Source organism: Chlamydotis macqueenii, chromosome Z (assembly GCF_036417535.1).
Source record: "Chlamydotis macqueenii isolate bChlMac1 chromosome Z, bChlMac1.mat, whole genome shotgun sequence".
In the NCBI taxonomy this organism is placed as follows: domain Eukaryota; kingdom Metazoa; phylum Chordata; class Aves; order Otidiformes; family Otididae; genus Chlamydotis; species Chlamydotis macqueenii.
Window position 1 is genome coordinate 30,492,155 of NC_141593.1, and position 23,887 is coordinate 30,516,041.

Below are 23,887 nucleotides of genomic sequence, written 5' to 3' on the forward strand. Positions count from 1 at the left end.
TAATGTGCAGCTTTGGCCCTAGAATCATTTGCTTAGCATAGTAAAGTGAAAAACAACAACCACGGTTAGCAACTATGTGTAATACCATTCTGTTTATCTAGTGTGCTGTGGTGCTGGAAACTAACTCACCAGGACACAATTTGCATGGAACAGAAAGCTGGCTTGAATGAACACTTATCTTGAATATTCGTCGAAGAATAAATTAGTTCATTCAAAATATTATCAACCATTTGCAGCTACCTGGCTTGTATACGTAGACCACATAGTTACAAGCACAGCCAAATACTGCTTCTAACTATTGCTTCCTGGAAAACGCTATGAAAAGGTACAACAAAACTTCACATTGCAATATCACAAAAAAAAACCCTAGGTTAATATCAGTATGGGGGTTTTTTGCATCTTCTTAAGACAAACACTACTGATATCTCAAAAGAAAACAATCTTCCCAAAGCAGAGTTGTAACAGTAAATATAACAAATTTATGGAAATCCCATAATACAAAATACCTCACAAAACCCCCTAAACTTAATGCTGAAACTGTTTTATGAAAATAAAGAACTTACGGGGCAAATAATAATAATAATAAAAAACAACTGTACAAGAAAAAGGTAAAAATAATGAAAAAAATAGAAAATGCAGTTTGAGGGGAATTAAACTAATATATATTTCAATCAAGCAAATTAGCAGTCTTCCTTTATCTAGAAATCTTACATAAATTTAATAAATAAAACTTAAAGAATAAAACCTGATTTCTCTATGCAACTTTTTTTCTGAATATACAGATAATTTAAACTTGTACTTAGTATAGTTCTGTTAAAGTACTATTATATCAGTGTCTCTAGATAGCAAAACTTTGGCTTGCTTACGTTAATTTGCTGTTGATACTGGCACCCTGTATGAGAAAGTAGCACTTGTCAGGTGATCTACAGAAGTCTTATGTCTCTGCTAAGCACCTTTTTCAAAAGATACTTTTCAGGACCTTACTCCATCTCTTAGGAGGATCTTGACCAAAAGGATTCTAGCAGACTGGCAACCCAGCTGAAAATAAAGGAACACAAATAGGAACTTGATCCACAGGCTGTGGAATTTTCTTAATAAGTGGCAGTCTGGGTTGTTCTCCAAAACCACAAAACTGAGGAATGCATGACACTGTCAGTGTAAGGAAGAGATTCAAGCTCCAACCACTATAGGTTGTTTCTCCAGCTGTTACTGGCCCAAAAGGAAACAAGGCAGATACATGAAGAGAAATAAATTGAGTAAGTGAAGGAAGTTACAGTTGTCGTATCTCAAATGCAAAGAAATAAAACAGACTATGGAAAACAGAAAGAAAATGCTGCTTGTATCATCTGATATCATCAACTAGTGGCTGACGTCCTTTTCATTATGTGATCTCTTGTAGCACTGACATACATACTACTGCTCCACATGGCAAAAGGAGAAAAATCACTTAAGTGAGCATTCAGACAATGAGACATTGTTAAAGGTAGGGGGGAGTAGACACAGTGGGAAAAGAGAAATAATGAATGAATGCACTAAAATTATTCTCCAGGCAGTGAAAAGTGAATTGCTATCAAGCTAATGCCACTACTGGAAGTGTTTGCATGACCTGGTAGTAGATTAACTGATTTAATGAAATAAAAAGGTATCTATTCTATAAAAGAAGCACCTACCAAGAATCTTGTACAATTGCAATTATTGTAAATTGCTTTATCATGCAATTGTACTATTTTATACTATTAGTTGCATTATTTGTAATTATTATTATTATTATATCTCTAAAAAATAAAATACATAACTGATAAATAGCATTGAAATAATATGTGGTATTTCACACTTACTAAAGTTTCACATACTAAAATATTTGAAAATATTTATTCTGCCATGTTCTTACATTATTTAGACCTTTTCAGAATATCTATGAACTAATTTATTTATCAAGTTGGAACATTAATTATTTTATGCCCAATCAACTGGTCAGCCAATGCATGTCTAACAATTAAAATGAAATTAGGACAAACTGTAAAAGGTTCCCTCATTTTCTTTATGAAAACAATCAGTACTGCTCTGTGCCTCGAAGACAGATAAACTATAGTTACTAAACCATATTTGTGAGGAGAAGCTATTTGTAAGACATTTTGACCTAATCGTAACAGAAGAAAAACAGGAAGGAAAGGCAGAGAGGTGGCAGAAGCTGTATCAAAGCTCTGAATAAATCTGAAAATAATATGAAATGTATGTACTTTGGTGTGACTAAATGGCAGTCTGCTACAATATTATTATATTTCTCAAGTTTCATCACTGTATTTATTTGCGGGATATTTCCTTGAAATATCTTCAACATTTAGATTAGATTTCAATCACAATGCCTCATTTATAATTCATTTAATCCTATTCTTTATATAGAAAAAAGTAGCTGAAGCGGAGGTTGGGAGGCTACACATGAATAACAAGCATATGTATTGCAATGGAAAATATATTTCATTTAGTGATTTCTACCTACTACTGTGATAAGATAACGTCTTCATATTAGAATATTGAGAAATGCTTTTCACAAGAGACAGAATTCACATACTTTGAATATTAAATAACTCAAATGCTCTTTGCAGAAAGTTATTCTAGAATACCATCATGTGAGACTGTCAGCATTAACTCACTGTATAAGGTAAGCTGGAACACAAACCTACGTGAAATTTGGTGACATTTCTATAGTTACTAGTTACTATGCAAGTTACTAGTTACTATGCAAGTTTGGCTGTATCAAAGACAGTTTCAGTACTGTATAGCAGGAGAGTTATTAATGTGGTATGTATTTGTAAGACCACTATAAATGCAAAATGTACAAAACATTTTTATAATCTATGTGCTTTCATAGAATAAAGCTGTATTAATTACATATCCACTAGAACAGTCTTTCCAGTCATCACAAGTCTTGCCTTTCCTAAGGAAAAAAAAAAACTGTTCTTAAATCATGAACTTATTGCATAGATATTAATCTAATAAATAGGATTTTAGCACTCCTTTAGTATATAAATGAGTGTTAAATATTGTATCTAATATATATTTGAGCTCCTTTCTTAATAGGTAATTGTAATTAACATGTACAACCCTTGCATACACATCTCAGACTATAAATAAAAGAAAAAGATTGCAACGGATATCAAATATTTTAGTTTGCCCATATTAATCTTATTTGCATCTGTTAAATTTCCATTTCTAATGTAATTTGACAATTTGGTTATCATTATGTATTTCTAAACCTTTTTCGTAGCATTTGAGCTATCTTAAGCTTTGATTTTCATTTATTTACTAGAAGTAGTCTTCACTCAAATCCAGAATTCTAGTGCAGATCTCTTTTGTAATTAAGAAAATTTTATAAAACCATTTTGCTTTGTACTTTGGATATCCAACAATTTCTATGTCAAATGAACAGACAAATGCATCTGTCATTTTTTTCATTTGTTTTTAGTAAAAGTCTGAGGCAGCATTAGAACATGATTAACAATTATTTGGAAACATCACACCATTAAACCTAAGTTCCAGTTCAAAGATGATTTTGTATTGTAGGGAACACCACAGAATTACTATTTTCAGCAGCAGGAACAGTCGAAGCTTTGAAATCTTTTGTTATCCAATCTGTCATTTCAATTAATCCAAGCTATCTACATTTACCTTCCCCCCCTCCCCCAATCTGTATGTGACATTTCACTGATGAATAACTAAACGCCAGAGAACAATTTCATCCTTACAGTACAGTACTATTTTCACCTGTGGAACTGTGCTACCATCAAAAAGAAAGCACAATTATTATTCACATTTATTTGTCATCAGCCCTCAAATTCCTTATGGTACAGTAAAATACACAGCCCAGGTGGATTAAAAGCAGGGTTTTTTCCATTTTATAACTGTTTTTCACCATCACCAAGCAGTTCCCTTATCATGTTGCTGTACTTAAATTCCATTTTTTATAATCACTCATTCTCTTCACACACAAAATTATTCAATTACATGGCTCCACTGCACACTAGAGGTCAGCTGTTAATGGACAAGATGTATTGTGATGTGCTTCTATTATTTCTAAACAGTGACAGAGATAATGTCTTGAAGATAGAGCATCGGTCACCATCAGGCTTCTCCTTTATTTTTGTAAACAAACTGGCAATTCAATCTAACAGTGAACAGATGAAAAAACTGTATTTTGTGACTAATAATTACAGAAATTTAATGTCAACATGACACATACAAACATAAATAATAAAACCTTATAGTTTTGCTTCATTCATTTTAAGCAATCTTCACCAGAGAATTGTGCACAACTAAAACAATTGGGTTTTGTCACCCATCTTCAAATATTATTCCTTTTTCCCTTATCCAAAACATAATTAAAAAATCAAGGAAGTAAAAAAATAATGCAGAATGTATTAATTAAAAGCAGTTCAGGATTGAAAATTAACCTGGTTTGAGATGAAAAGTTTGTTTTGCCTGTAATACAGTTGGAAATTATATACTCATTTAGAACAAAATACACGTTTACATTACACTATTAGAAAAAGTTCAAGCAACTAAAAAAAAAAGGTATTATGTGCATTACATAATTGCTATTAATTGAACTCACTGTATAGTTTACTTCATTAAAGTAGTAAATTATACCAGCTTTTTAAGCTAACAGTTTTCAACATAGATAGCTAAGAAAGTAAAATAAATGCATGGTCCAAATGCTAGGGATTTTGATTAAATGGAGTTCTAATGTCCAGGTCAAAACTTAGTACTGAAATCTACTGAGTCTTTTGTTTTTAACTGATACCTAACTAGCTTTTCTAGCTTTTATTTTAAATCTACTAAAGTAATGCATGTCAATGATTTACTTACTGGATTCAGAACTCTGACAGAGTCTTTCACACAGTGTAAATACAGAGGAAGATGTAAGTCCTGGACTCTATAATTAGGATAGGATTTTTTCCAACTGACTTCATTTGTGCAGGATTTCACTCACACACTTATAGATATCTATCATATAGATAACTGAAGGTATATTTACAAAAAAGAGATCATTCCTTCAGCAAAAAAAAAAATAAATAGTAAGTTTCTTGGTCACAGACTTTCAGATGTAGAACAGCACTTGAAGTGACAATGATACATACAAGACAGAGATCTCAAGTCATGCTGTTCTCTGCCTTATTGTAAGTAGCATAAAATTGGAAAGTGTGGAATTTGATAGACTCTGTAGTTCCATATGTCAGCTATCTCTCCTACTTGTTCTTCTGTCACTATTGCATATAGTCGTGTTAACACTTTCAAGTTTTGGATTTGCTTTCCATTGTGAATACTGTTACGATAACTTTTCATGCAAGTGAAATCTAATCTATTATTAACTTGACAATTTTTTCTCTCATTCCTTGCTACGTTAAGGAAATAGCTTTTTTTATATATATAGTATAAGATCTCCCATTCTTATACTTATGTCTATAAAATTAGCAGGCTTAATAATATTTTACTTCCACAGTTTCATGTCAATGGCTGAAATACAACATTAAAAGAATTAAGGGCACACTGAAATACAGGTATTAATTTTCATAGAACCATGTATTCACTAAAGTTGGCAGTCATATCTGGAGAGTGCCTAGACCAACCCTGGCTTAGACCTGGGTCAGCTACAGAAGGTTGCCCGGAGTCATGCTTTGCTCAGTTTTAAGTATCTCCAAGAACAAAGTGTGGAAAAACACTGTCAACAATGTGCTCCAGTGCTCAGTCACTCTTGGAAAAACAAACAGTAGAACTAACAATCAAAAAATTTCTTATGTTTCAATAGAGCTTCATATGTTTCAGTTTGTGCCCACTGCTTCTTGTGCTGTCACTAGGCACCACTGAGAAAAGCCTGGCTCTCACATCTTCACCCCCTACCACCAGGTACTTCTATATACATGGATAAGATTTCACTAAGCCTTCCCTTCAGGTTAAGTGGTCCCAGCTCTCAATTTCTCTTTGTATGAACAGTGTTTCAATCTCATCACTGCCTTTGTGGCCCTTCTCTGGACTCACTCCAGTATGTTGATGTCTCTCTTGTACTGAGGAGCCCACCACTGGACCCAGCACTTCAGATGTATGTCACCAGCGCTGAGTAGAAGGGAAGGATCACCTCAGCCCAGGAAGCTGTTGGCCTTCTTTGGCACAAGGACATATTGCTGGTTTATGCTCAACTTTTGTTCACCAGGACACCCAGGGCCCTTTCTATCAGGCTGTTTTTCAGCTGGTCAGCCCCAACATTTAAAGGGTTGTTCCTCCCTGGGAGCAGGGCTTGCCACTTCCCTTTCTTGAACTTCATGAGGTTCCTGTCCCTCAAAAGAGTACTTTGTGCACAGTGTTGATAAAATTATCTTATTTAAAGAAACAAATGTAAGAATTTCTCTATTTTCATTTTACTTCCCCAATGAACCCAAGAACGAATGTCAGTCTCAAGTATATCCAAAAATACCTGAGGCAATGCAAAAAAAAAAGTTACTGTGAATATTCACACATAGATTAATGGATCGTTTGTTAGAATTTAAGCAAGAAGTTTCCAAACTGATGATCTGCTTTACTCACAAGAAGTTTCCAGGGTAGAATCATAGAATCCCTTAGGTTGGAAAAGACCCTTAAGATCATAGAGTTCAGCTGTAAACCTAACACTGCCAAGCCCACAACTAAACCATGTCCATGAGCACCATGTCTACACATCTTTTAAATACCTCCAGGAATGGTGACTCAACCACCTCGCTGGGCAGCCTGTTGCACTGCTTGACAACCATTTAGGTGATGATTTTTTTTCCTAATATCCTAGATGTCTAGCTTGAAATAAAATTGCCTACTCCATCATACAAGCTTGAGAAATAAGCCACTGCCAATGATGCAGTTTTGAAAAGATTATTATTGAGATCCAGTTCTAGCTGTTCGGTATGAGCTGAACAGTAGTTTGATCTCTACTAGCTGATAAAGTATTAGCTGACACAGTACTTGTTGATCAAAATTCCTAGAAACAATTTTTCAGTCATTGAATTTGGCATGCACGCTCAACATTATAATCCTTTACATGGACAAGTGAATGTCTAACTTGGGACCACTAAAGCAAGATATTAATCGTTCTACACCCAAAACTCTTTTTATTGAAACACACACCCACAAAAGAATTCCTAAACAAAACCATGAACAATGACAATTCATTGTCAAAAAACCCAGTCAAATCTCTACAATGAACTCCCACACATGGTTCATTGCCCAGCATTAATTAGCTACAGTCAGCTTAGTACTGTCTTTCATTTTTCACCAAGGTAACACATATCAAGAAGTAGTTTGTCTAAAAGTACAACCAACGTGTTAGGTTAATGCCTTCCTGTAGCTGTTCACGTTGGAGAGCTACAGTGCTGTGGCACTGACTTCATACATCTTGACAGCACAAAGACTACATATGAAGAGTTGCATGAAGAACTGAAATGGCAGGTCTTAGGGGATCAAGCAGGAAAACACTAAGCTTTACTGTTTGTTGGCAAGGGATCAGTGCCAATCAATTAATGATTTAATTACTCAGACTAATTAAGATAATGAACAACAGCAAGCCTACAATCAATTAGGTTTATCCAAACTTTCTATTTTTAGGATAGGACCCTGAGAACTACATTCTTCTTACAGGTACTTGAAGTGTGAAGGCTGTGCTAGTTCAGTCTCATAAAAAATAAAACAGAATAAATAAAATGTAAGGGTGGCATTAAAAAAAAAAAAAGAAGAACAAAATATTATGCGGGGGGGGGGGGGGGGGAATCTTTGCCAGTGCTAATAATTCTACAGATTCCATAGTCTAGTAAGTTAGAATAGTATGTTAATTTTTACCAGAAGGATTATTCTTAAAATTCTTTACAGAGGTAAAACTTTTTTTTTAATAATTTGTAACAGAAGAAGAAAAATAGAATACCTGTGCACAATTATACTCCCCTTTGAAAAGGTCTATCTAGTCTTGAGAGATAGAAAATTAGAATTTGGCTTCATTTTATGTCATTAATAAGAGCTCATTCTTTCGTCAATGAAAGTACTGAAAGATCAGCAGAAAGTAAGTCCTGTCTGTATGACTGCTTCTCTGATTATACAACACAGATACCACTGAAAGGATCTTTGTCATTTTTGGAAGCAGCCTGGTCAAGCAAAACTAATTTTAAATATCCAAAACCAAAAATAAAATTAGAAAGCGTGTCTATTTGAATATGAAGAAAGCAAGGCCGCTACTGCTTAAGTGTTATGTTGCAATGCTGCTTTGCTGACCTCTAATGAGTTTCTGCAACTTAGATGAACTTTGATTAATTTTTCAGTCTATTACTTCTACATGGCTGCTCCTGCTTTGTTTCTACTTTGTGATGCTTAACTGACAGCATTTCTGTACCAGATTCCATGAACATTTATGAAAACTACCGCTTACTTTTGACATTAAGAGAGGAGTGGAGAAACTAGCAAGAAAAAGAATAAGGACAGCTGAAGGGGAAAATGGATTTATAGGAAGAAGCAGAAAGGGTAAAAGATGGGTACAGGAAATCGGAGTTGCTGAACTACCAGGGTGAGGCCTACAGGAGATTCATAGCACAGCAGAAAACGAAGGTCACTCCGTACTGCCACAGGACACAGAGCAAGCTGTGTGGATGGTGAAGTTCAGGCACGGCCGGTCCTTGGGCTTTACAGGTGCACAGCAGTCCCTGTGCATTCCACTCAGTCCAGCAAAAGAGCATTTCCTCACAGGAAAAAGCAGAAGACATCCCCTGTGGGTCTCCATTTCCAGTCAGAAAACACTCCAGCTTTGCCTGAAGGAAACTGGGGCACAAACTGTAAGACATATAATCATACCACAGTACAGGTGTAGGGACAGTACACTCCTCGCCCTGGGTACTCAGACTGTGACAAAAAAAAAGAAGACTGGAGCATCAACACTATTTTTAGACCATGGACTCTGCTGTCTTTGTGGAAGTTAGGGTATTTTGGCAGAAAAAGGAAAACATATTAATTATTAGAGAAATCTTGCACACTTTTTAAAAGGTTCTATATTAGGAGCATTTAGAGATAAATACCACAGTGGTGAGATTTAAACTATCCTAAAATACTGTTTACAGTGAAAATTTTTAAGTCAATTTTTTTATTCACCTTTAAATCATTACTATGTTAATTGTCTTTTCTGGACCATGTGTGCATTCTAAAGAGAAAGGAAATGTATTAAAGAAACATAAATTCCCCTCTAGAATAAAAGTAATAGTATAATTTATTTATCTTCAATAAAATAGTGATGTAATCAGAAATTAATCACTGACATACTTTCATAGAGCTGGGACTTAAGATCTTTTCTAAGACTTTAATCTCAAAGTATTTGAGTATAAATGACTCAGCACATGGTATGAAATATTACCTTTTTATTTTTCTGAACCAGTTCTTGGAAACAAATTGCAGTAGTCTTCTAAAACGATCAATCTTTTGCATACTGTTGAGATCTCAGTGCCTGCTTTACCTCTGCACAGTCAAAGACACCAGCTTTCCTTGAACCTGTGCATTACCTGGCCTGCATTTTCCTAGCGGTGTTCTCCCAAATATCAAGGAGTGCTTGCCTACCTTAGTAACTTCTTTTTTCTCAACTGAAAATCTGAAAGCTATGAAAATTTACCTGTAACACCCAAATATTCTGGTTAAGGTAAAGAACTACAGTAAGGATTATTAAACTACCTCTTAAATGTTACCTTTGGATAGGGTACCAGGGTGACGCTTGTGAAAACAATTAAGAAAATAAACTTCCTTTGAATCCTACAGTCTCAGTATAGACCCTTCTCTTGCAGTTTTACATTCTATTCATCACTTAAGAAGTAAATAGTAACATACCTAATAAAAAAATAGTAATATATAATTAGAAAAATTGTCTTGTTGATATGAGGAAGATTGTAAGGGCCACAGATCTGGTGCAAAATCTAAAAACTGAGAAGTTTAGATTTGGTCCTCTCACATTAGAGATCGCTTTTTTATTCTCACTGATCCTTCAAAATGCTTTCTCTGTAAAATGGAAAGACATGACAGATCTATTAACATCAAAGAGATCCAAACTCTTGATCTTACGCTCTGCGAGTAGAGCTTATTTCCCCCAAAGTTAAAGTGCATTTTGCAGGGAAGAACAAGACATTGAGCCATGCACTAATAGCTAAAGAAAAAAAAAACAAAAAAAAACAAAAAAAAAAACCCACAAAAGAACATCAGATGGTAAAGCCTTGGCAGATCTGCTCAACAGCAGAAACAAGCATTTATTAACAAAGGCATCTATATATATTCTCAGTCAAACAAGTACAGATACTCGAAAGGCACCCATACAGCATTACTGGTCTACACATCTGAAGAGAAAAGAGGGTTTGGTGCATTCCAGACAAAAACGTGTCTTTTCATGGCTATTGAAAAGGTAAACAAACCAAGGCACCTTGCTGCAGTTGGGAATGTGAAAATAATTTGGCTAGGAAGATCTAATATTTTCATATAAATAGAATATACAAATTTAATCCACATATTCCAACTTCTGTATTTCAAGACGAGATAAACAAATTCATGGCCAAGTCTAGTTAAAAATGCTCTCTAGTCCCCATTCACATGTTCACATTTATTTAGAAGGAAAAAAAAGAAGTAGAAATTTCAAACAGCACTGCAAATGCATTTGTTAGTTTTTAACAAAACCTGTAAGTTACATAGTCTGAGAAAAAATGCTTTCTTTTTTTTCTTCCTATCCTACACTTGATGCACAAAAAAAAACTCCAGAAAGATGCAAGGATCAGGTTTATGCAGACTTTCATTGTTGTTTAAATGCCTATACATAACCTATCAGTTATCTAAATGGAGATCAATCATTGTCACAGATACTCAGCTGCTATTCTCAAAACACCAAACGAGCTCCTGCTCTGTGTAGGTACTGAGCTACTGTCAAGTACTGTATACCTGAGAAAATTTTTCTACCGACTTTCTGCCTGGGAAAATCCCACACATTCTTTATGCAAATCTAAAAGCTATTTTTAACATGCTTATGTTATCCATGCCATTACACCTACAAGTCTCCAAAGCACTTCATTTCTCTGTACTATTTTTAGAAGTCTTTAATTCATGAGTACTTAGTTGCTAAGTAAAATGCAAATTATCATTTTCTGTTTCCATCTAGACTGGAAGTATTCATTAAAAGTTATGAATAATACCTTTTCAATAGCATAATAAGCAAATAATACATTACATAGTAGTAAATTCTAAAATAATTTCTATAATTTTCCAGGTTCAGCAAAACTTCAGGCATTAGAAGCAAGCAGGTGTATCCTCATGATATGACCAACTTTTACAAGATTTAACAACAGAATTTGTTATTTCAGAGCGGTATTAATAAAATAGCATATGTTGCTGCAGTTCCTGATATGAGAAACTAATAAAAATCTTATTTCATAAATGTCAGAATGCAATATAAATATAAACAGTCAATAGTCAAATGATAAACATCTACCACCAAAGTCGATCATAAAGAGGCAGTTGTTTCAAGCAGCTAGTGTATGTTAATTAAGTAGCCATTGACTAAAAGCATTTATTGAGGCTTGTAAAAGGGATAATATAACTACATTTTAATTTCATACAGTACTTAAAATTCTAATAAATGTCTTTAATAACAAATTTATTTTTAATTAGTGCATTATCAAATTATTTTAAAGTAATCTAAATTAATTCCCTATGAGACATTGAATGTGAAAATAAACTATATACCATTCATATTACTAAGGAAATTCTTATCCACTTGATCTGAAAAGGTGGACTTAAAGAGTAGATACAATGTCACCTTCCTAAGATGTTGCAGGATCTTTCTGAATTGCAATTTCAGTCTATTTTTTTTAATAATGCATACATCTTTAGATGCTACAACCTTTAAGTCACTTTCATTAGATCACAGATTTGAAAAAGGTCAGTGGATATGCTACACTTCTTCATATGAACAGTATGAAGACAAAGAATTATGAAAAAAATAATAAAAAGGTGACTAGGATTTTCCACTAACGTACTTCACCTATGAACTGCAAAGCATCAGAAGACACCCTGTAAAATAACTCTAATCCTCATGTCTCTTGCTCCACAGCAACATATACATACACTGACCCATAGCTGACATACATGTGAGCTCCACCATCTGTAACAGTAATACTGTAAATTTCCCAAATTAGAAAATTCATTTGCTTAAATACTTGCTATCACTTTTCCTTTAAATTCCTAGGTTTCAATTATACCAACGATGTGATACAAGAATCTCCAAATCAGCTTTTCTGGAAAAGGCACAGTAAAGAATAAACAGTGGTGAACAATACTTGTTGAAAATATACGTATTTCTGAATGCAAGACTACATCAAACGCCTTATTGGGACATACTAGGTCTGAGTAGCCTGCTAGTACGTCTCCAGCAGTGTCAAGAGAAGGTGCTATCTGGGCACATTAGCCTGGGCACTTTTTGAGGTCCAGTCACTTTGTATTCCTAAGGACATTAAAGCTAGCATTACTGCTTGCTTTTTTACTACTAATTTATGGACACCCTGTACATTAATTTTTGAAGTTCTTTGAAACTATACAGACACTGTCTGCCTCCACAAAAACAACAGCAAATTCCATATTTTATCTGCTTTTTATCAACCTTCTACTAACATTCTCAAACACCACAGCTCTTTCATTACAGGGTGGGTGGATGTCCGTTCTGCTTTCACTTTATCCTATACCCCCTCTATAGCAGATCTCAGTCATAAACCCCACACCCACCTCTGCCATCTCTTCTTGAAAATGGAGGCCTCTCAGCCTTTTCAGTCTCTACTCATGTGGCAGCTATTCCATCCTGTGGACCATTTCCGCTGCCATTGTTCACACCTTACCTAACTCAGTTGTGTCCCTTTGAGATACGTGTATCAGACTGTATTCTAGTATGCAAGATGTGGGCGCAGTAAGGTTTATACCATATCCAATAGTCTCTTCCTTTCCTTTATTTCCTCAGGTAGAATTATTCTTGGATTTAAAAGTAGCTCTGTCTTTTACATTAAAAAAAAGGCAAACGGATTCTCCTTGTCACTTTTGTACTGAGTCTAGTATCTTGTTTAGTGTATATAAAATCCATCAAATCTTTACCTGACAATATTCAGATATACAGGACCAAACTGTCACTTAAGCAGTCTGTTCCAACAGTTACAATGTAACTGTCCAGAACTAGCTACTGGATTATTCCTAAACTCTTCTTAAACTTACTAAGCAAAATTCTCTGTTGAGATCTCTACAAGAAAATACGTATATATCGTCTGAAATAAGCCTTTTTTATAAACACATAATAAAGCATCTTCCTGGTCCTGAATCTATGTTTCTCTCTTCTCTGCACTTTACCTAGTTTGTCAGCACACTTTTTAGAATGACAAAACAGGACTAGATTGACATTGCAGTATTAACCTCACTAGGCCCATACATGTAGGGTTAATTGGCCTTTCTACTCCCATCTATTCTACCCTTCTTTTTCAATCAAAAGATAATGTTAGACCTTACTGTCTCATCTTAACACAAGGAATTTTTTTCACAGAAAGCTTCAGTTTATTTTCAAAATAATTAATTTAAAGATTTTACACTCTATTCTGGACCATATTTTTCAATTTTAGCTGTTTGGCCTTGCATTTGTTGCTGCTAAAATGTGTGCTGTTTCACCAGAACAGGAGACCAAATAGTAATTTCCCTGTCCAATTCAGACATCACCTGCCAATGTTCTCAACAATTATTTTATAGATTTTCCTAAAGCATATGTGAAATTCTTGAAAGAAAAAAATGACACAGGTGGAAGTCTCCTGGAAATGTCCATATATAATTAACCCTCACTGTCAAAATAAATTTAGTATTACTTTCCTTTGTTGTTCTTCCTCCTCCTTCACATTTACATGTGCCAAAAAAACCCAACAGCAGTGGAGCCTCCCTGCCATCCATATGCTGCTATTGAAGCGGAAAGCACTGGAGCTTGAAAAATACACAGTAATTTTAAAATTAGCTTCTTAAGCATAAACTAGAACAAAAACTCTATCCATTTAAGTTTCATAGAAACATTTAGTTGAAAAATTTGCATCCCAATAGAATAAATTTTAAACCTCTATTGAACTATCTTACTGAGCAACGGCCTTACTGAGAAAAGGCTTTCAAAATTTCTTTTTAGCAAGGAACTTGAAAATGCAGTATGCTTTGTGCAATTCTGTTATTTGCTATTACTTTGCACAGCAAGACCATGTCTAAAATGCTGTTTATAGTGATGCCCCAGAATTTCTTGTAAACTGAAATGATCATTTGCCACATATTTGCATTCATCTTGTATGAGTAATTTCAAGTTAGAATTGTCTTTTATCAATATATTCTTTTCAGTTACACAAAATGAACTCTTTACTCATAAACTGATATTATAATTCTGAACTAATTTTTCTCATAACATGCACATTATAGTCTTGAATAATTCAGTGAAAGCCACAGAAGCAATTTATACACAACTTTATGTTTCAACCTCTTTTATAGCAATTTAAGGTCAAGATGGAACTTTTTTCTTCGCATTTGTCCAATTCTGTTAGGCCATTAAAATACAGCTCCCTTATCTAGATTTCTTGGTACCTGGATGGACTGGAGATCCTGGATTTCTTGACTCTGGTTTTATATGAATCCAGAAAATCCAAAAGATATACGGTTTTCATACTTGGGGAGCCTTCACTGCCTCTGCAGCCAGCCTCAGGAAATGTTGCTAGGGCTTAAAGGCTTCCTAGAACTCTGGAGCTGGCAACCAAGCTCTGTTCAGTGATCTGCTTTTGAGATGTAGGGGTTTGCAACTACCTAAATTAACAGCAGCTGTGAAACAAATATGGAAGCAATCTTCAACGCTGCAGAGATAAACTTACAAAAATGCACAGGAGAAATATTCTGCAGTTGTTCTTCAGTTTATTCTGTAGTTCAAAGCTCCAGTAAACTATATTTAATTTTGAATCTACACTTTACAAAATACACATAAATGTTTTGTTCATATGAAATTTTAAATTTTTTTGTTATGTACAGATTTAGAGATAACTCAAACACCTTCTTAAAAATTACGTGAACTGGAAACCTATTTTACTTAAGTAGCTCTCAATTTTGCTGTTAATACTTGATAATTTAAAGCATGTTGAACACATATGGTGGTAATTATGGCTACTCTTGGAATGAAATTATTTAAAATTGCTTTAATGTAAGAATTTGAAAAATAAAGGTTAGACAAATGCTGGTTTATGTAAACACCTATATTATCTGTAGTGACTAAGCCAGTGTGTTTGGAATGATCACATAATGTTTTAATTTCCACTGATTCTCCATCTCAACTATCACATATATTACAAAGCCTTCACTTTGCTGCAGAGCACAACAAATACATCTAGAATGGTTTGGCGTAACTAGCTGTCTTACTTTTCTCTAAATTTTTTTAGAACTGACGGGTGATTTGACATGTTTTAATATCATATTTAATAAGTGCAACATAAAATTACTCTTGGAACACTATATACCAATTTTCATAAAATCAGCTGGAAAATGTCCTAGGGTTGAACTGCAGTGAAAAAAAAAAAGAATATATTTTCTGAAAAAAAAAAAAGAATATAAAACAAAATTGAAAGGTATTTTTTTCAGAAAAGGTAGTCTATATTTAAACTCTCTTGCATACATCACCATTATTAAAAGAAATAGCAATGTAAACAAAGGGCAGTATCTTACACAAAATGGATGCTATCAGCATTAAGATATAAAGACAGGCGATACAGAAAATATTACCAAGAACAGAAAGATTTTTTCTTTTTGGATTTTACATCTCTTGCTACTGCCCATAGTTGAACAAAATAATTGAAATAATCTCTTTAAAGATGTCAGAGTTTAAATCTAAATCCAACGACAAAAACTTAGTCCTAGTTACCAAAGGCACACAGACAAAAAAAAGTAAATCATTTTCCCTGTTAGGCTTGCCTGCACATAGTTTTTATGAAGCTATTCTGGAATAGGTTTATGGTTTTTTTAAGTGTAAACCATGTACATCCAGTTGCAAGATTTATTGTAAGATAATTACTGTCTGTAAGATAATAACTTAGGAAGATCTATTTAGGTTAGTTTAGTCTTGTAGACAAGTGATTAGAAACAAGTATTTCAATGTGGGCTGCATGAATGTTTTTCAGCTTGTCAAAGAACATAAAAAAAAATTTAAAGGGCAAGAATGGTATTAACAGGGAAAAAAAACAAGTGTTCCTTAAAAAACAAAATGAAGGATCCAAATGGGACAACAACAACAACAACAAAAAAAAAAAGCAGAGGAAAAATAGACGCCTTATGTTTTATTTCATCAATACTAAACTACTGTCTTTAGAGCCTATGTAAATAAGAATCTCTCTTAAACTGCCCAACATTTGTTAAAAGTAATCACTGTTTTGTCAGCACTAAGTTTTAGCCCTTTCTGATCTTGTTCTAGAGAAGATTGTGAAGACTTTTCTACTAGAAAGCATGATGCTAACTGACACATAGGCATCAGGAGCCAGGGAGCGAACTAAACATTATTCACATTTCAGACAATTGGGGATAGAAGCAATATACAACAAATGAATTGTTTATGGTTAGTATTTCTGTTTGCCTTTTTATAGCCAGCTGCAAATGCTTCCACTGAATGAAAAAAGAATTGTGGTTTCTCTTCTAAAACAGCATTTCAAAAGAAGCGGCAAAAGAAAGCTGTAAGAGCAGAAGCTATGTAGCCAATGAAGGAAAATAATTAAACAGACAAAAAAAAACCTGGAATGCAGTGGAGAATTTGGAGGTGCTATTCACCAGGCCTTTCTCAGAGCAGAGAAGGAACAGGTTGTGTGCTGTGAGAATCTATTCAATTACTAAAAAGCAGGATGCAGAATATCTGCAGAAAACTACTTGATTAATACAAATTAAACTCCTGAATTTCAAAAACTAGGAAAGACAGGAATAACAACTTTAACAGCATTTTGTACTTTATATATTGCTTTGAGCTCAATGATTAACTTTACACCTCATCATTACTGAGGTCAGAAAGAGGTAACACTACACCTGATTCTATATTTTGAAAAGAAATTTCTTACGTAAAAGTCTCTAAAAAATATATGCTTCTCGTTATCAAACAGATGAACCTGCAGAAAGCTTCTAGGTAGTTACTAGGTAGTTACTATTCTGTCAGTTGACTTAGAAAATAATAAAAAAAAAAAACAGTACTTTTCTTATTACAAACAATGTGCTATCACTAATTTCTCAGAAGATGCAGAGAATATTGCCTTAATATAGTTGCCATCTACACCACTGAGAACAAGGTAGCCTATGATAAACACTGAACTACCAGATTGTCCTTCCACAAACATGAAGGCTAAATCAACATTTTTTTTCCTCAGTAAATTCTGTATCATCCTCTCATAGTGTGCATAGAAGCTACAAATACCAATCATAAATGAAGGCAACTAAAAAAAAATATTCCTCAAGATTTTTCACTTCTTATAGGTAACACTTCATTTTATTAACAACAGAAGGTAAAAAAGCAAAGTCAATTTTGCCACCTTTCAATTTTGCTTACTTTGCTCACTCAAGTATAAGCTTAGTTTCTGGATTAACAGTAAGAAACAAATCTTGGTCACACACATAATGCACATGGTGCGCTCATACAGTCCACCAGGGAAGGGCTTTTTGGCATTTCCATCCTGTATCCCTTTGAGAGGTGGCCACTGGAGAGTTTACCAGCCTGTGCCAACACATTTCAGAGTCTGAGGTCTTTCACAATGATGGCGACAAACAAAGATGTCTCATTCCCTTCTTCAGTTGTGAAGGTAGTATGTAAACAGAAAAGAAGTACTAAGTACTGCTGTTGGGAACCTCTTCAAAAGCATGAAGCGGGCTTACTGCTTGGATCCCACACATAGAATCACAGAATGGTTTGGTTTGCAGGGGACCTTTAAAGGCTATCTAGTCCAATCCCCCTGCAAGAAGCAGGGACATCTCCAACTGGATTAGGTTGCTCAGAGCGTCATCCAACCTGGCCTTGAATGTTTCTAGGGATGGGGCACCTACCACCTCTCTGGGCAACCTGTTCCAGTGTTCTACGACCTTCATTGAAAAAATTTTTTTCCCTAGTGATTTCACAGTGAGATCAGAAGAGTTTGAGTTCCTTATCCACTTGCAACTACTCTGGAAAGAATACAATACAGTGTCAATGTCAGGATATATTTTATCTTCTGTAGTACCCTGCTGCTAGCAACAGAGGAAAAAAAAAAAAAAAAAAAAGGCATGCATGGCCTTTCCATGGTGACAGAAAAGAAAAAGACAAAAAATTTGTCCCCTCTGTCCCACCTTATATGTTCTCTCCTCATTAAAAGGAAGTAATGCAGTCCTGTCACCTGTTCGTGAAAAAGTTCAAGAAGAGCGCTGGACAATAGTAGGGTCTGGGACCCTTTTACAAAGAGCTATACAAACAGGCGCACTATCTGCAAGAGTGGAGGGCAGACCAACTCCAGCACAGCAGGAACTTTTCTTGAAGTCCTCAGGAAATCCAGAAGAGCTGATCATGCAAGCAGAGAACACGTCTTTCTGAGTGTCTGCACAGATAAATAAGGCTCACTGATTCTGAGCTCTCTCTTACCCAGTCCATAAAATAACCATGTCTGTGGAAATTCAGTATATATCTTCCAAATAAACAAAGTACAGTGTTAAGAGTAAAATGTTACTGTGACTCTCAAAGACCCCCTCTTTTAGATTGGTAAAACAGAAAAACATTGATGTAAAACTCACAGCATTAATGCAATATTATATGGAGCACATATGTGGTATACAATTTAATTCATACCATACAATGTATACCATTTGTACATACATATATACGTATCTATACATACGTAACTTAAAAGTCTGTGCATATTAATTACTTGACAATCATAGTCTCTTTATTTAATCTCCTAGGTTAAGAGACAGAGGAATATGCCGTATGGTTTTCTGCACTATATGGTAAATTGAATGAAATCATCAAATCTGACTAGAGCATGGGAGACATTGCATAGATAACTAGCTATCACAAACCTCCTTGGTTTGTCTGTGTCTCACAGATTTTTAGCTGAAATTCAAACCAAGTCAGTACAAGCGAACAAAATCTTGCATGAGATTTTTCTCTCTCCTTTACAATTCAGTTCTTTCTATAATTCCTTGGAAAGAAAAGGGATGCAGGAAATGATGCATGAAGCTGAAAAATCAGTTTTGCAAAGTTCACCTTGTAAAAAAGGATACATTAATTTATACATATTGTGGGATTTTCTACAGTTTCTCAATCACATCTTTTATCAGCAGTAAGCAGAAAATAAAGGTAACGTCACAAAAGAAGCCTTTTCCCATAAAGTAAGAGGTAGCCAGATTAAATAAAAGCCTGACTATTTCAAGTAACCATTTCATATTCACCTGGTACATGTAAGAGCTCACTCACTTCCTGAATTTCACAGTACCACAAAAAACACAGGAAAGACCAACAGAAATGGAGCTTTCAAAATTCTAAACAAGTCAACAGTATTTTTGAATGACCAGGTGAGAAACTGCACTCCGGTTCTTAGAAAGTTATGTTGTCCCTCTCAGTTCTCTCCTTAAGAAAGTATAGAAACAGTAAAACCAGAGATAGTTAGTCCATCACTTCTTAGCATAATTGTCTGACAGACAATTCTATTCCAGAATGTCTTAACAGAAACTCTGACCTAAAATCTTAGCTAATACATAGCACAAATGAGTTTGTCTTAAAGCATTTCCATTTCTTTTAAAGAAAATAACACTTAATTACATTATTATCGCATTATACTTCAGTCCCAAAATTGTAGCAGAATTTCTCAACTTTTTCTTAGTTGAATTCTAATATTTTACTTTTTTTTAATCTTCCAAATTTTTTTTTATTTGTAACTAGTTTTAAATTTTCTTTTTTTTTTCCTATTGGCTAATAACAGCAAAATGCAATAGATACTAAGTAATAACCATAGATGATATGCAACACCATAAATCCCTTAAAGAAGATAACTCAATATATCTTTGTCTGGCTACTCTGTGTTCTTGTAACTCTGCCTAGTAATATCTACTAATTACAAAGGCAATTATACAGAATCATAAAGGATTAGTTTATATAAGTTCCTCTAGCACAAAACTCAGCTGATCTGTGTATTTGTGAAAGATGATCAGTGCTACATTACATTAACAGCACTCCTGACATATTATTTATTAACATAAGCACATGAAACTATTAATGATCATATAATACAATATGGTATAAAACAGTTTCCAAAAGGAATAGAAAAAAAAACCCAAGTAATTAATCTGTTGTCTTGAAGAGACCTTTGCTTTTTTCTCCAGTCAATACAGTACACTAGTTCTGGAAAGAATAGGATTATTCAGAACGTGTCTTTGAAAACACTACTTCTCCACTATTAACATTAACATTAATATTAATATTTATTAATACATCATTTTTACTCTTTCTTAGTGTGTTTGTTTTTTTTTTTTTAAGACTGCTTCTTCCTGTCCAGGTTCGTTTCACCAAGAGTGACCCCCATAAAAAGATTACCCTTGTTCATCTTACAACCTTTCTTCTGCATGTGACACCCCATACATCCTAGCAACACCACAAAGTCCTCCTAGCCCTAATAGCAAAGGCTAATAACTAACTTCTATTTTGTTTCATGTTATTTAAATGAAAAAGTATCATAAGTGGAATACAGCAGTTTTGGAAAACTGAATTTGAAAACTCACAAACTGTACTGGGATACCACCCAATTTTTAAGCAAACTCCATACCAACCTTCAAACAAAAAATCGTCCTTCCCCATAGAGAAGAATGATGAAAGAGGGAACCTTCTGTTTAACCTAACATAATTCAAGAAACTATAGCATTCTTTTACAAGTACAGTACTAACAAAGGAATTGCTGGGGTCTGGCTGTCATTTTGCAAATTGATATCTGATTGGGGTTACCAAAACCAAAGTATCAATCACTACTCGCCCACAAGAGGCTGGACATTCCATTATCTGAAGCAGAAAAGGCATACTAGATTCTACAAATCTATGCCTGCTAAGCACACAATTTACTTTTAAAATAGGTTGTATAATACAACCGCAGAAACATTCAACACATGGACCCACTTCCCCATTAATTATTTGCTGGCTAAAGTGTTAAAATGTCCTTGGCTTCACCCTAGACACAATCATCCCAGCTGGTCATTATCTACCTGGAAAGGGGCCAAAGAATCTCAGCTGTCAGTACTTGACAAACATGTATGTTTTGTCCTTTTTTTTTTTTATTTCACTTACTTCACTTTCATAGAGCTACCGTTAAAAGAAGGAAGTCTTATGACACATGTAAGCAGAAAGATTTTGTATCTCTTTTATTGTTGTAATTTAGTATACCTGGAGTGCAGGTGGCAAGTGAAGTGATAAGGAACTCCTCAGTATGATTTATCCAACCTTATTGCCACTGTTTTTATTCTTGTGTGTTCCTACTTAATTCAACTGTTCCTTTGTTTTACACAGATATGTGAAAAAACAAAAAACTGTTTGAAAGTCAGAGCTGGAACAAAGTTATTGATTGATGAGGCATCTGCACAGAGTAAGAAAGATTCAATAGGAAAATATCCCTCAATCAAGTCAATGTTCACAGTCAGCTTGTAGCAAACCTAAGAGTCAGCTTGTAGTAAACCTGAAGGTCAACAGGTGGAAAGCAAATGGTTTTTCTCATCTGCACATACTTCTGCAAGAAGCCATAGGACAGCTGGGAGAAGTAACACATGTAAACAAGGCAGACCTAATGATTTACTAATTAAAAAGAAGATACTATCTTCCCATTAATAGGTAAACTAATTGACCAAAATCCTACAGCTTCCCTTCAGTACAAGTAAACATAGGTGTCTTTCCTCACTGGATTGTCACACATCTAGGCCAGCCACTAAGTTGTCAGTTCTGCTTGATTTGTTTGGATACTGTACTCTGCGACAGCTGTCGGAAATAATACATTAGAACAGCTGTTGTGGCAGTTACAAAAGGCCTGGAATTTTAATTGGACTGGATATTAATTGAGGGGCTGTGTCTTTTTTTATTTTTTTTTGTTAAACCAAAGTTCAGAAAAAAAAGTATTCAAAGAATGACAGATGTCTTTAAAGGATTTGACCAATGTCTGGTAAGCAAGGTTGGTCTTTGTTTTGACTACGTAACTTTGTGGCAAGGGTCTCCACCATCTGAGAGGGAAACATTAGCAGCTTGAAAAAAGGAGCACTACAAGAAAAATACTAAGGAAGCTGCATAAACAATCCTTTTCAAATACTAGCTGTGATCTAGAGGACTTTGTAGTGTTTTAGGAATTATTCAAAAGGACACTCATTCTGAGACCCTTAGTAACCACCAGCTGAAAACAAAACTGTTCAACATGGCCAAGACCGAAGCACAAATGAATAATAAGCTTACTTTCAGCATCAGCATAGAGTAGCAAGCACAGGAGCACCACCACTGGCCTGACTACGTGCATCATCTGACAGCTTGGCACCAGCATGCTTTGGCAGCCTTGTTCTCACTGGCTTAGAAGCCACTGCAAGTCTGTCCAGTCTGAAATTTCAGATGAAGTATTTTCAGAGCCTGTGGAACAGATAAGAAAAAGAGAAAAATACAGTTAGCAAGAATAGGGTAGAAATTTTCTCTTTTTTTTTTTTTTTTTGTAAGCATTCACAATTTGAGGCCAACCATTACAAAAGACAAAAGAGTCAGGGAGAAAGAAAAGGAAACGTGATTTATTTCAGGCTACTGGCATATACTAGAAGATTCAAGGTACGGTATATGTTAGCACTGTTCCAACATATTTCTCAGCGTGCCTCTTCTTCCATAATCAATCTGTCAAACCCTGGATCTTTTGTTGTATTCAACAGCACCTTCTGAATCACAAGAACTGTCATTGTTAATGAAGTGTAAGTATAATACACCACTGGAATACTCATGTTGCAAGAAGGGAAGCAAAGTGAATTCAATATGCAAAATAAAAAGTCGATTTGCAAGCAGCATACTGGGAGCTGATGCCCTGGCATCTGTTAAGAATAACACAGCAAAATCTTCTTCATGAGGTGTTCTTAAAGCTAGATATCAAATGCTAGCACACTGCATAGTTCAACAATGCTCAAAGGTTAAAATTCCCATTATGATTTCCTGTACATATCTGAACTAGGCCTAACACAAAACCAGAAATGCAGTATTGAATAAAGGGCTGAGATTCCAATTTAATCAATCTCATTTATTATGACACATAATTGAATATGATACACTGGGAGTACTACAGCTCAAGTACCTAACTTCAAAAAAAAAGCAGTGCCTCTTTCTGGTCCAAATTTACCACACTTGAGCAATAACAGAAATTAAGGAATATAAAAGTATTTTTCTCTCTTACAGGAAAACTAGAGATATCCCCAAGTAGCCTGACGTTGTCACTAAAATAACATTGAAATGTAATTTTGCTTTTCAAAGGGTCTGCAACATACAAACTTCCAGAAGTTTGATATTATCTTTTTCATTACCACACATGGCTGGTTTCCATGCAGTGAAGATAAAAACTAAAAGGGCGGAGAAAAAATTATAATTACCATTCCACTAGAGAGATCTTAAGAGATTTGTGGGTGGTATAAAGAGCCCATTTTACAAGAGTGCGATGCTCAAAGAACATACTCAAGGAAGAAAAGACATGAGCAGCTGTTAGAAATCTATGGTTGCTATGAATCTCTTTTGTAAAGCTATCTTTTGAATCAGCGACTGCCATCAAAAAATACAAACCTAAGAAAT

General features: G+C 34.7%; 1 protein-coding gene across 1 annotated transcript in view; it reads right to left on the minus strand.

Moving 5' to 3' along the window:
• Positions 1-23,887, minus strand: part of PTPRD (protein tyrosine phosphatase receptor type D) — a 371,958-nt gene that overhangs the window by 268,025 nt on the left and 80,046 nt on the right. Inside the window, exon 2 of the mRNA XM_086770018.1 lies at positions 22,532-22,699. Within this exon, the coding sequence (XP_086626144.1) occupies positions 22,532-22,616 (85 nt within the window). The 5' untranslated portion in view covers positions 22,617-22,699. The remainder of the gene's footprint in view (positions 1-22,531; positions 22,700-23,887) is intronic.